The sequence below is a fragment of the Molossus molossus genome, unplaced genomic scaffold (genome assembly GCF_014108415.1).
Source record: "Molossus molossus isolate mMolMol1 unplaced genomic scaffold, mMolMol1.p scaffold_m16_p_11, whole genome shotgun sequence".
Taxonomy (NCBI): Eukaryota; Metazoa; Chordata; class Mammalia; order Chiroptera; family Molossidae; genus Molossus; species Molossus molossus.
Genome location: NW_023425346.1, coordinates 50,067,740 through 50,081,759, shown reverse-complemented (window position 1 = coordinate 50,081,759; position 14,020 = coordinate 50,067,740). Strand labels below are relative to the sequence as shown.

General features: G+C 44.4%; 1 protein-coding gene across 1 annotated transcript in view; it reads left to right on the top strand.

Moving 5' to 3' along the window:
• The first annotated feature begins 5,324 nt into the window (after window positions 1-5,324).
• Window positions 5,325-14,020, top strand: part of LRP2 (LDL receptor related protein 2) — a 202,744-nt gene continuing 194,048 nt past the window's right edge. The window contains exon 1 of the mRNA XM_036254951.1: window positions 5,325-5,556. Within this exon, the coding sequence (XP_036110844.1) occupies window positions 5,478-5,556 (79 nt within the window). The 5' untranslated portion in view covers window positions 5,325-5,477. The remainder of the gene's footprint in view (window positions 5,557-14,020) is intronic.

Genomic DNA, 14,020 nt, shown 5'->3' with positions numbered 1-14,020 from the left:
GTATCTGTTGTGTTTACCACATTTCTGAAATCTTGGTGCTTTAACATCTGCCCTACATGCATATACTGGACACACCTTGTTCTGGGCAACCCGACCATCTGCCTGAGTCCCCTTGCCCTGGCCTCCTGCCTACCTCTTTGTCTCTCCTTGGGAGTTCTCTCCAGGGAATGATTTTCAAATACAAACTAGTCAATCCTAAACCTGCCTACCCTGTCTGCCTATTCCTTCCCTCTGAAACCACAGTAGAGGTGCTTGTCCGCAGTTCCCCCTTTCTCTGAGTGAAGACTTCAGTGGTTCCCTGTGTGGCCCTCAAAGGTGACCTCTGTTCCCTCTCTCCGGATCGTGAGTATAATATACTATCTTTTCGGTGGCAGTCTTCTCCTGATCTGTTGACCTTACCATACCTAAATAATAATTAAACCTATTAAACCATCTGCCAGTTTCTGTTTTTATTATTTTATTTTTTTAGAACAAAAAACACCTTTATTACATGATCTAAGATAGGAGGGAGGGGGATTTATTGACTTTTCCAGGCCCTGGTTTTCCTCAGCTAGAACTTCAGCCCCATGTCCTGCAGCACAGAGCCTTCTGCGTGGCCACACTGACCTGGTTTTGGAGCAGTGCACGGAAGAAGCTTGCCCTGCTGGGACTGCTTTCTAGGAGACTGCTGATTGTGGCATTCTTTCTCCTTTCATTATATTTCTTCTGAATTCTCTTTGATCAGTTTTTTGTTTAAAATCTCTTTATCCTCAGGAGTCGGATCCTTTCTCCAGGGGCAGTGCATAGAGGTGCCACTGTAGGTACCAGTGCTGCCCGTGAGAGGATGCAGTTCTTTATCAGGGTCTGGGTGCAGACCAGCTTGTTGTTGGATGCAGTGTAGGTAACATCAGTAATCCTTGTTTTGTGTGTATAATACTCTGAGCCCCAGGGGAAGTTGCCCATGTCCAGCCTCAAGGCACAGCACTTCTTGTTGCCTACCTGCACTTGGCCTGTGTGTGTATGGCAGCGGCCAGGCTTAGTGTTGGAAGCAGGACATCCTTTCTCATATTTTGCTTCTTCTGGTAGGACTTTCTCTTGTCCCTCCACTTGTAGTGCTGTGCCAGTTGTTCCGAGAGATGCCCAAGGCTCGTCGCTGGCTGCAAAGAGCACTGCTTCTCTTTTTAATTAATAAGTAATTTGTGGGGAGATACTTCAAAGTTTGTTAAAAATATGTTTTTATTGATTTTAGAGAGAGAGGAAGGGAGAGGGAGAGAGAAATATCAATGTGAGAAACATCAATTGGCTGCCTCCTGCATGCCCCCTACTGGAACCAGCCCCCAACCCCAGCATGTGCCCTGACCTGGAATTGAACCCAGGCACTTTTTGGTGCATGGGACCATGCTCAGTCAACTGAGCCACACGGGCCAGGGTGTTCAAACTTTTTCTTTTTAACCGAGATGAATAATAAGAAATATATTTTACATGGTGACACACATATGTACATGTATCTGAAACAAGCGTTTAGTGAAACAATACATATCTTTTCCATGTGAAAGTTATTTTAGATCCTATTCTATTTTATTTCATTTGATAATAATTCTGTCTGACCTTCTAAATTGATTTCATAACCCTCTAATGGGTAATGACCTTTGTTTGAAAGCACTAGTCTGATGGAAATATCACTTGGGATCATTTGCTTGCAGAATAGAAAATAGATGAATAGATTTGAATGTGTGTGTGTGGGGGGGGCGTGAATAAGGGGGGAAAAACTGACAGCTAGCAGCCCATTATAAGACTCTTGCCATAATTTATATAATAGAGGTTGGTGGCTACGGGTAGTGAGGTTGAGAGAAGTGGGTAGGGTTGAGAGAGAAATGAGTGGATTAAGGACCTTTAGTTGACAGAATTTCATGATTGATTGCATATGGGGGCGAGAAGAAGATGGATGAGTCAAGAATGACAATTAAGGCCTTGCTTGGCCTTCAGTGGGGTATCCTTCACTGAAATAAGGAACACTGCAGGTATGTGGTTCAGGTGCCATCACATTGAGTTTGTGTTCTTAGTCACATTGAATTAGAGCCATTCAGTGGGCAGTTGACTCTGTGTCACTCTGGAAGTCAATCTGGGTGGAATAAATAGAAAACTGAAGTTGGATTTTACTCCAGGAGATTTTACAACTTCATCGCCATTGCAGAAAGCAGAAATGGGTTCAAGATAGGAAAAAATGCTCTGAAAATATCTTCAGTAATTTGTTGTTGAGATGCATAAGTAAAATAATACAGACAACCAAAACTGTATCAAGGAAGTCAATCAACATGAATTTACTAGAATACATTTCACTTTCAGCACTTTCTTCTCACGTTTAGTTAATCACTCTGTAAAGTCTGACACACACACGTAGAGAGAAACGTGAAAAATAAATAAATTACACTTTTGCATTATATAGAAACAGTGATGGTTTGAATCACAAATGCATTAACCTGGGTCTTCTCAGATGTTGATTTAACCCTCCAAACAGCAACTAGTATTCTCACGTATAGATACAGGAGATAAACACGCATGGTGCTGGCTGCAAAAGATGCCCGTTTTCAATGGCACGAGTTTGAGCCAATATTTTTTTTCTAGTGGATGTATGTGTTTACACAGTGTTGGGAATGACGGACCGTGTTCTTATCCCCAACCTTTATCTGCAACCCTCCCTCCCGTTCGTTCTCCCTCCATTCTTCCCCCTTCTCCGGCGTTATTCTGGGATTAACGGCGGGGTCGGCCCAGAACACAAACGCAGCTGGCTCCTATGGCCAGCCTGAGCCCTGCTGTGCAACCACGTCAGGAATTCCAGTAAGTTGGCAACACAGGAGCACAAAGACAACAACAATGAGGAAAACCCTTCAGTGCAGAAAGGAATGTTTAGAGCCCCAGCTGCTACAGTGAAAGGACATATACGCGCGCGCGCGCACACACACTAACTCGCCCCCGCGCTCACGTTCTCGCACCCACACACCCCCACGCGGGCACTGGGAGCGATTCCCCCTCCCGGGCATGCTGTCCCCAACGCCGGCCGTGGACCCAGGCTCCCGCCTCCCCAGCGCCGGCCGCCGCTCTTTTGTAACTCGCGGGTGCAGGGACGCTCATTGACTATGCAGCTGCCCTGGAGAGCGTCGGATTGGCCTGACCCCGGCGCGGTCTCGTACCATCGCCCCGGCCGCCCGGAACCGGCATAAATCACCCGCGCAGACTATAGCGCAACTTCTCGCCCCCTCGCAGTTTCCCTCCTCCCACCCGACTCGTCCCCCTCACTTCCCGGCCCCCACGACCCCTGCGGTCCCCAGTCCTGCCTCCTCCTCGGTGCCGCACAGAGCCAAACTGTGCTGGGAGGCAAGCAACATTCCAGTGGCGTTGAGCAGAGAACGCTGGGTTTCCAAATGCAGAAATCTCGAAAAGAAAGCCACGAACTCTCTCCTGCCCTTTCTCACACCCTCCTCTTTTTAAGTCTTAGTTTTTGTTTTGTTTTTTTCTTTCTGTATCTATTTCTCAGTTTCTCTTTGTGTCTTTCAAAAGTAATACCTATCACCGGCCCCCTTGCCACCGCCCCCTCCCTTCCAAGCTCCGCAAGCCTTCACCAACCTCTGAAGCCCACGGAAGATATGCGATCTGAACTGTTGGGAGTCAGCAGAGCACCAGATGATCCGTGCTCTGATAAGAAAGGGTGGCGTTGTCCAGCCGGTGTGGCTCAGTGGTTGAGCAACGACCCATGCACGGAGAGGTCGCCAGTTGGATTCCTGGTCAAGACACACAAACCTGATTGTGGGCCTGATCCCCAGTGGGGGGTATTCAGGAGGCGGCCAATCAATGTTCTCTCTCATAGATACTTCTCTCTCTCTCTCCCTCTCTCATTTCCACTCTCTGCAAAATCAATAAAAGAAAAGGAAAAAAAAAAAAAGGTGGAGTTAACTGGCAGGTTCTTGCCCCCTATGGGGGTCCCTCCCCAGGGATTTCCTAGAAATAAGGCTGCCGCTAAGGTCACAGCCCCTCTGGCTGACAGAGAAAGCTCCTCACTCTTTGCTCCGGGACCCAGTGCCTGGGGCCTGATGTGGAGTAGGTCCAGGAACTGGAACCAGAGATTCTGGGGCGCGATCCTAGGCCCAGAAACATCCTCTCCTCACACAGGGCTCCCAGGGCCAGGAACTAGTTTGCACCAATCTCCTCTTTTTTTCTGTCGACTCTAGTGTCACATACCGGCTGAGGACGATGCTCTGAGGGTGAGTATAAGGTTCACTTGCAGGACCCTTGGGGGTCGCCCCGCCACCACTCCAGCCAGTCTAATGCGACCCCAAAGAAGACAGCCGCGGGTTTCTCTGAAGCCCTTGTTTTTCTTTTATATACCAGGGGCACCAACACGATCGAGAAGATTTTCATTCTTTTCACTTTGCTTCAAAATGAGCAGACTTGTAAGAAATGCTATCTAACTGTGGCACCTGTAGATGTACTACTTACAAAACGCTAAACAAGGATCCAATCACCTCCACAACGTTGATACAACCCTCTCCATAACTAGAAACACAGAGCAGCACCCCATCTCAGCGCCTCAACTTTTTGGGGAAAATCTGGGTGTCCGAGTGGACCTAGGGATCCCAGACTAGAGAATGACCACAAATCTGTCCAGAAACACAGAGCAGCACCCCATCTCAGAGCCTCAACTTTCTGGGGGAAATCTGGGTGTCCGAGTGGACCTAGGGATCGCAGACTAGAGAATGACCACAAATCTGTCCAGCAGGCTCTCGACTCCTTTCCTTCCTTTTCCCGTCTCTTCCCTTCCTTCTCTTATTTTTCTTCCTTTCATAAGACTGTTGGTGGTACATTTCTCGGTGGACAGCTTAGCCAACTTCTGCTAGGAGGAAAATCTTGCGGAGAGGCTCTTGCCCCCGTATAAGGGTGTCAGTGTGAGTCTTTGTATGTGAGTGTGTGTGAATGGAAATGTGTAGCTGTGAAGTGTGCGTGCACGTGTGTGACCGAGGTGTTTGCGTGCGTGCATGTGAGTGTGTGAGGCTGTGTCAGTTTGTTTGACAGTGAAAAGTGTGTGCGACCTTCTGAGTGTGAGACTGTATGAGTACATGTGTGAGTGTGTGCGCGTGTGTTTGAGTCTCCACTACTCCCAGCGCAGCGAAGTGCAGGGGGCGGGGCGGGCCGGGCGGCAGGGGGCCTGCCCCGCTGGATTCCCGCATGCTAGTTCCGGGGCGGTCGGGTCTAAAGGGCTTTATGCTCAGTTTGGAGGGTGGGGACTGGCGCGGGTAGAAAAAGGGGACGCCTAGGGCAGGCCAGTTTTCTGCCACTAGGAGCCCGCCGAGGTGCGGGTCCAACGGTGCGCTCGCAATCAGAGGCACTGCTGCTGCTGCTGCTGCTGCTGCTGCTGCTGCTGCTGCTGCTGCTGCTGCTGCGTGCGACGTGCGCCCACTCCGGGGGAAGGAACGGCGAGGCCAAGGCCCAGGGCCGTCGGCGGGATGGAGCGTGGGACGGCGGCAGTGGCGTGCACGCTGCTGCTGGCTTTCGCAGCCTGCCTGTTGCCGGCCGGTGGCCAAGGTAAGCGCCCGCCGGGCGGAGCTCTGCGCGGAGTGCTGGACTTCCCTGGCGGTGGCAGGCGGGCGGAGGGGAGCGAGGCCCCGCAGGGGCCAGGACCGGCGGCGGCGCCGGAGCGGCTCCCCTTGGGGCGCTCAGGTTGCCCAATGAAGGGCGAGCGGGAGCGCCCCTTTTTTGGCCTCCTTGGAAATGAGCAGCCACACACTTGAGAAAGCAGCCCCGCCGGTTTGGGTGACAGCGCACCCCACGGGAACCCCGTCTTTGTTCCCACGGGAGTTTGTCCCGACCCTTCTGGAAAGCACTTTGAAGTTGGACCCCGGAGAATGAAGGTCTCCCCCGCTAGTGCTCAGCCTGCTCCCGCCGCGGATTTACTCTATTCGGAGCTGAGCGGTCCTCGGCGCTGCTGGGTGCGATTTTCCACCTGCAGCGCCCAGCGGGGGAGATCCCTTCCGGCGCCCAGGCTGCGCGCTAGAGCACCCCCCTCCTTTCACCAGCGAAACTTGGTCCCGCGTTGACCCCCAAGAGACCGCATCTTGATACAGGTCATTTGCGAGCCAAGATAAGGCCGGGAGGTGGGATTGGCTGAGAGTGCGGCTGATATACTGGAGCATTTTCTTGAAGGGTTTTCCTTTCCAAAGGGGTGGTAGGAGCTTTTGTGTTGATGAATGGGGCGCGTCAGAGCCGCCAGAGTTTTGAGGGCTCGAATAGAGAAAATGTGTGGTTTGGACGTCTTAAACTTCTCTCAAGTTGTTGGACAGTTTACGTTTTTACAGAAACAGAGGCGGAGAAAGAGAGGGAGGAAGAAGTGGAGAGAATAAAAACTGTAAGAGGGGGAGAGAAGACAAGCAAGTAGAGAGAATGAGAGAAGGGTAGAGAGAGCTTGAAGACAGAGAGAGGGAAAGAAGGAGAGGGAGGAAGGGAAGGGGTAGACAGGGAGGGAAGGAGAGAGAGAGAGAGAGAGAGAGAGAGAGAGAGAGAGAGAGAGAGAGAGAGAGAGAACACCAGAGATGAATGGGAAGGGCTAGGAGGAGGCAGGGGAAACCGCGAGCTCTTTCCTTGGCTTTGCGTTGCTAGGTAGCAGCCGGGAGCCGCGTGTGACCGACCACCAGACAGACAGCGGACGCTGCTGCCTCCACGGGGACTAATCTGTCTGTGGGGATGGGAGAGTCCCCATTTCCCCTCCTGTTCCTTCTCGTTGGACAACTTAATTTTCCTACAATGAAAATGAAACCCCTATTGTTGTAGGATTAGCCAAAGCAATACATTGATTTTTCTGGATCACATATTGGGGATGACGGGTGGGGAGTGTAGAAGCCCCCATTTATGGTGGAAAGAGGGGAGGGCTTGTGGATGGGCCGTGACATGTATTCAAATGGTTAATCTGCTTTCTTTCCTCACTTCTTAGCGTAAGCTCCTTAGAGGGAATCAACTAAGTAATTATACAGCAACTCCTAGCACCCATTTCAGACTTCCTGGGAAGAAATTTGGAAACGCCAACAAATACCACTGGTCTTGTAAAAATCTTTGGAAAGGGAACAGAGACAGGGGGAATCCGTTAATAATTCTTACTTTGAACACCTTTTCTCAGTGCCGGTAACACAGAAAGAGGACTTACTGTTGTAGAGGGTTGTCGCCCCACCCTCTCCCACGCTTAGGGTTCTATATATCCCATATCCTAAATATAGCCATAGGATTTACTCTGCGCTGCTGTCAGTGCCTGGCAAAAGGAAGTCTTGTCTGAATTCATCTGGGATACATTTGGGTTGTCCCCATATGACCAAAACATATGTTCTATCCCCTGGATTGGTGGTTTCATCACCAAATAACCTGTACTTAACTCTTTTTGGTAGTTTAGATCCATCCATCTCCCACTCTCTCTCTCTCTCACTCGCTCTCTCTCTCTCCCTGTCCCTCCCCCCTCTCTCTTGCTCTAATATATATGTAATGTATAGTAATAGTAACATACCTATGTGGCAGGTCTTATTCTAAGTACTTTGTATTTATTGATTCATTTAATCATCACAGTACCCTTTTAAAGTAGTCTTATTCTCCCTTTTTTACCGAGGAAAAAGGCACAAAGCCATTAAGTAGCTTGCTCAAGATCACACTGCTAGAAAATGGCAGAGCTGCGAAGCAAATCCAAGAGATTCTGACTCTAGAGGCTGTAATTTAACTGCTATAGTATGGCTCTCTCTGTTTCTCAATTTCTTTTCTTTGGTATTAAAAATGTTATGCTCTCTAAGTTACTATTTATGTGTGAGGTTACTAAGAAAGCTGAGGGGCACACACAGTAAGTCTTTGCCACACACAGTAAAATCCACCTGCTTCTCTCTCTCTCTCTCTCTCTCTCTCTCTCTCTCTCTCTATATATATATATATATATATATATATATATATATATATATATTCTTTTCAGGTTTCTATGACCTAAATCCAAGTATTCTCACTCCTAGTCTCAGTGCCTGATCATTTTTATGTACTTGTTTTCTGAATGTCCTTAGCCTGGAAAATTAAAGAGATTTTTAGATTCTTGTTATATTGATTCTAACATATGAAGTAAAGTATGACTACATTGTAAATGCCCTTATGTTAGCACCATATTTTAGGTAAGATCTTACTGCAAATTTTGCACCATTAGAAATTAGGAAAGAACTATTTTATGCGTAGTCTTTAAAAAATTATAGCATATATGTAGCTAAAAATTATCTGTATTTTCCTCATATTTTGTATAATGCTTTTTAAATTTTTTAATTAATTATTTTTGTTACAGATGTTTCTCCCTTTTTCCCCACTGATTGTCCCCTCCCCCTCCCTCCCCGCCCTGTCCCCAGCTTTGTTGTCCATGTCCATTGTTCATGCACGCATGCATGTAAGTTCTGTGGTTTATCTCTCCCCCACCACCTCCTCTTCTGGGGATTGTCAGTCTGTACCCTTCTTCCACATCTCTGGGACTACCCCATTCCTCAGACTGTTATGTTTATTATATTCCACAAATAAGTGAGATCATATGCTACTTGTCTTTCTCTGTTTGGCTTGTTTCACTTAGGACTTTCAAGGTCCCTCCATGTCGTCTCAAAGGATAAGAAATCTTTCTTTCTTACAGTTGCATAGTACTCCATTGTGTATATGTACCACAGCTTTATTATCCATTCGTCTACTGATGGACATTTGGGCTGTTTACAGATCTTAGCTATTGTAAATAGTGCTGCTATGAACATGGGGGTACATATATTCTTTCTGATTGGTATTTTAGGCTTCTTAGGGTATATTCCTAGAAGTGGGATCACTGGGTCAAATGGTAGTTCAATTTTTTTTTTTTTTTTTATCCTCACCCGAGGACATTTATTGTTCAGGTAGAGTGGGAGAGAGAGAGAGGAAGAGAGAGAGAGAGAAACATCGATGTGAAAGGGACACATCGAGTGGCTGCCACCCGCACGACTGACCAGGGCCGGGGACAAACTGCAACCAAGGTACATGCCCCTAGCGGGAACCGAACCCGGGTCTCTCCGAACCGCAGGCCGACGCTCTAACCGCTGAGCCAAACCAGCCAGGGCGGTAGTTCAATTTTTAATTTTTTGATGTAACACCATATTGCTTTTTAAGGAAAAAATTTTGGAAAAGCCTGAACTCTGGTATCAAGCTGCCCAGCAATGGCTTTCTTTGCCTTTTTTCAGCTGTGTGATCTTGGGGAAGTCACTTGGCTTTGCATGCCTCAGATTGCTCATCTTCAAAATTGGTATGATAATAAGATAATTTATTTTATGGCATTTTTGTCCATCTAAAGAGATAAAAGTACTTAGCACGGTGTAAGGCATATAGACATTGGTCATAAACTGGAAATTATATTTATTTATTTTATTGACCAACACTTAAAGTAACATATTCTTTTGTTTACTGTTCATATTCCCAGTTTACAAATGCACATAGGAAAGTTTTTCAGTATTTGTCACTAACATTTCTTTGAGGAATTCCCAGATCCAAGGATTTGATGAGAAACTTTCTGAGATAATGGTATTGACCTTTAACAAAGTTATATTCTTTTAAAAAACTATATTTTTTATTGATTTTTTTAGAGAGAAAAGAAGGGAGAGAAAGAGACATAGGTGTGAGAGAGATACATTGATTGGCTGCCTTCTGCATGCCCCCTACTAGGGATCGAGCCCACACCCTGGGCTTGTGCCCTGACCTGGAATGGAATCGAACTTCTCAGTCCTTGGGAGGATGCTCAATCCACTGAGCCACACTGGCTGGTCCAAAGTTATATTCTGTCATCCAGTAAAAATTTGGTTATTCCCTTTTTAGTATCAGCTTTTATGACAATTTCACCTTCCAGTGACATTTATATGTTTAAAAGTGTTGTGGGACCAATAACAAACATGCAACATTAGGGTTCCATCACATCTCTGATACCTTGCTGCTCTTTTTATTTCACAACAGTTGGTTTCTCTTTCTCTGCTTGAAGTTCTTCTTTGCCTGTCTTTATTAGGCATGTGTTTAAACTCCCTTTTATCATGTGCCTGTGCTGTTTTAATAGAAACGTACCCTGTTACAGCTAGAGGCAACCTTAGATACCAACTGGTCTACTTGCATTATTTTATAGGTAAGTAGACCCTGGAGGAAAAAAAGGGGACTGAAAAAAAGTAAAAGAAAGGGTGGGCTAAAGGTCTTGCCTAGGGGCTGTGGCTTTCAGTAGAGCTAAAATCTGATCCCAAGTCTCCTCATTTTGTTTTTCTGCTTCAAATGTTTATATACCTGTCCTTTGAATATCTCCAGCCTGGGTGGCTGAAGAATTCTCTAGATTCCTTTTCTGTTGGTCCTGACTTATCAGATCAGACAAAATATGTTGGGAAAAAAAAAAATAACCTTGGTGAATCTTCTTAAAAAATTGGATGAGTCATCTGCCCCAGGCCTCAGAGGAAAACTGATAGAGTGATGCGGCCATGCACCGCGTGCTTTCAGCTCGGCCAGAGCCTACCGGGACAGTGCTCCAGCTCCCGGACCATACTCCCAGATCCACTTGTCAGAACCTTGGAACATCAAAGCCAATTTCTGAAGATTTCTGGGTTTCATAGTGCAGGCTGCTACATGACCAGGTTTTTAGTCTTATTCAAGATAATTATTGGGTCATGGTTAATTGTGTCCACATTTTCTAGGCAGTCACTCTAAGAACACGCAGGCTTTAAAAAATGTTTAATTAAAAATTTTTTATCATCATTTAAAACAATGATATTAACAACCTAGACATATTTTCGGTGTGAACAGAAACACGTTCTAATATTGGCTTTGGAGTTTCTGTTAAGTCCTAGTAGCTAGAACAAGGTATGTAGAAAGTAGAGAGTGCGTACAAACCTTTGTTGAATTGAAAGGAAAAGGATTCTCATGGTTGACTGCTTGATACAGAACAATTACAAAGGTACTAATTATGAAGCTCTATTCTAGTATGGGGGAAATGAGTTTGATGGTGCCTTTGTAACTATAACTCAAATGGTTATATCATATCTTATTAACTTTATTATAAGGAGTTTTAAAAAATTGTCATCACTGTGGCATTCCATAACATTTATTAAGTGTCTCCAGTGTGTTAGGAAGTCAGTAGTATACATACTACAGAAATGTTAAGGAGGATGAGAAATGAAAAGAGTGGTCTAGATTTCACATTTATATTGGACTGCAATTTTATATTTAAGATTCTCAGTCATTTACTAGTTTCTAATAATCCTGGTCAGGATCTCACCAACATTAAAAAGATTTGACATGTAGGATTATACCCTGAAACCTATATAATTTTATTAACCAATGTTACCCCAATAAATTCAATTAAAAAGATTTCACATGGTTCAGTCACAGTATTGGGCTGTTTCTTTACAATGAACAAATTGGTAGATTTTTTTGAAATGAGACATTTCTTTGATACTTCATATGGTCCAGAGGGGCCTGTGCAAATGTTTTCCAACAATCTCAGCATCATGGGATGATGTGGGAAGAGGGAGATTTTGGGGTTAGATCTGTGTTTGAATCCTGACTGTCACTTGCTACCTTGGAAATTCAGTACAACATATATATTTAATTTTAATCTTTTACAAATAGTCCTCTGAATGATGTACTTGTGTATGTTGATATAATGTTTTAGTGGCTACAGTAACTTTACATATTAGTCTGGAATCTTATGTTCATAAATGACAGGAACATAAGTTAAAGTACCTGAAGCCAAGAAGGAAGTTGATTGAAATACATAATTGAAAATATACAGCTATCAGGTGGAACCTTATGAGATTGCTGTGATTCTAGGTTATAAATAGTCAAATATTAGATATTTAATTTGCCTTAACCTATTATAAAATGGGGGCCAGCCTATGTCATGCTGATCTGGTCTTTCTCTCTGTCTCTTGGCTCTGAGATGACTCTGTTTTCAAATGTTTCCCCTCTGGTGTTAATAGATGACTGTCCATGGCTCCTGGAGCCACAGCCTTTCATGTCGTGTTCACCGGGAAAGAGCAGGCGTTTTGGTCTTGATTGTCCCCAGCAAAAGTCTTAGTTGCATCTTAGGGGTTCTGCACTCAGGAAACACAAGGGCATGAAGTGTGTCCATGGCTTAGATTTGGGTCACCTGCTTGGTCCATGAAGTCATGAACTAAAGATGGACACCGAGAGAAACTGGGGTAAAGCTACCAAGAGAATCGTAAATAGATATTGGTCTGCCAAAAAAAAAAAAAAAAAAAGTGTCTAGAACACCTTATGAGATGAAACAAACTGATGTTATTTTTATTTTATATAAAGACAGACTTGAAAGGCTATAGAAATTTTTCAAGAGCAGGCAGACCTGGGACAATGCAATAAATCAAAGGGGGAAAAGTATTGGAAACATTAAGGCAAAAGACATGGTTCTCTGTGTTTATATGATCAGGTTGCAATTTTAAGTTTAGAAGGAAAACAGGAGAAAGAAGGAATTCTAGGTTTATTTGTAGCATAAAGGATTCTTACTTGAAGCACACCTTTGTGATGAACAGGAAAGTTCTGGAAAATGAGCTGAGAGATCAGAATATAAGAGCTCTTGGTTTATTGTATGATTTCATTATTTTAGTGAATCCTAGGCCCTTGGCCCTTTTCCAACATACTCCACTCCCTAGCTTATAATACTTTGTCCCTTTTCCAGGCACTAGACTTCAGCTATGAGATGGAATAGAGAGAAAGAAGAGAGAAAAAGGGTTTAGAGACATATTGAGGTGCTTCTATGGAGACAGAATACATCTTGGTGCAAATCCAAGAGTCCCTACCATTTATCCTAGGGACTATTTCCAAATAGAGTAGAACAGGTAACCTTCGCACATCTCAGGATTAATTTAGAAATGCCAAATAAATATACACTCTATGCTGATTGTTATTTTACTTTAAGTTAAATCTATTTCTAATCGCATGTGCTGAGAAACTAGAAACACTATCATCCCCAAAGTGAGATGGTTAACTAGTATATTAGAGTACTTCTGACTTAGGGCAGTGCCAAAGCATAATGCGAGGAAATGCAAGTCTCTGAGAAAATGAAAGGTTGGACACTGTGAAGTTTCATGTTGAAATTCCTAAATTTTTGGTCGTTAACCCTCAGGTCATGCCTGACCCCCAAGCTTATTGGAAACAGTGAGAAATGAATGAAAGGAGGAAACGTATTAACATTCTGTTCATTGAAAAATTGAACCACTGTTACTATGGATACAATGGCTTGTTTATTGTCCAGATTTTGAGATCTAAGTTTGTAAGCAATACCAGAGGTTTGCTTTAAGTTTACGTACTATCAGCCAATAACACATGAAGATTCTTAGTAACTTTGTAGATAAGCCTTTCCTTGCTGGTCCACTGATTCACATTAACGAACAACCCATCTACTATTGAGGATCCAATGGGTTTTGAGGAAGCCTGAGAAAGGGGAATAAGACAGTAGCTACAATTCTGACTTCTGTTATGCTAGATTTTCTTGGATTCTTATATAAAAATATCCTGTCTTATAGTGTCAGAGATTTGCTTGCCACTTTGGGCCCAATTCTCTGGTTTTAATCTCATTAACAAGGAGAAGCTTTCCTGAGTAAAGGCTAAAAAAAAAAAGAAAAAATTGATTTCATAGGGAAATCCTTGAATAAAGTTAAATTCAAGAATGAAAGTGTTTGATCTGAAATATGTCGACCTTACCAACATTTTATTCTTACTAAAAAGAAGAAAATCCTACATGTACTTCCACACGATTCCATTTTGCTGTGGAGATAGGTGTGGAGGATACTTTTTGTTGAAAGAAACAAAAAATAGAAAACCTACTGCAAACTGGTTTGAACAATCAAGGGTATTTATTGGCTCATGTAAGTAAAAACTGAGGCAGAGAGGGGTTCAGGCGAGGTGCAGTCAGGGCTCCAGTTCTCTTTCTTTGTGTTTTCCTTGACTCTCCTCCCCTCTGGGTTTCAGTTTTGATCTCAGGCTAGATTTC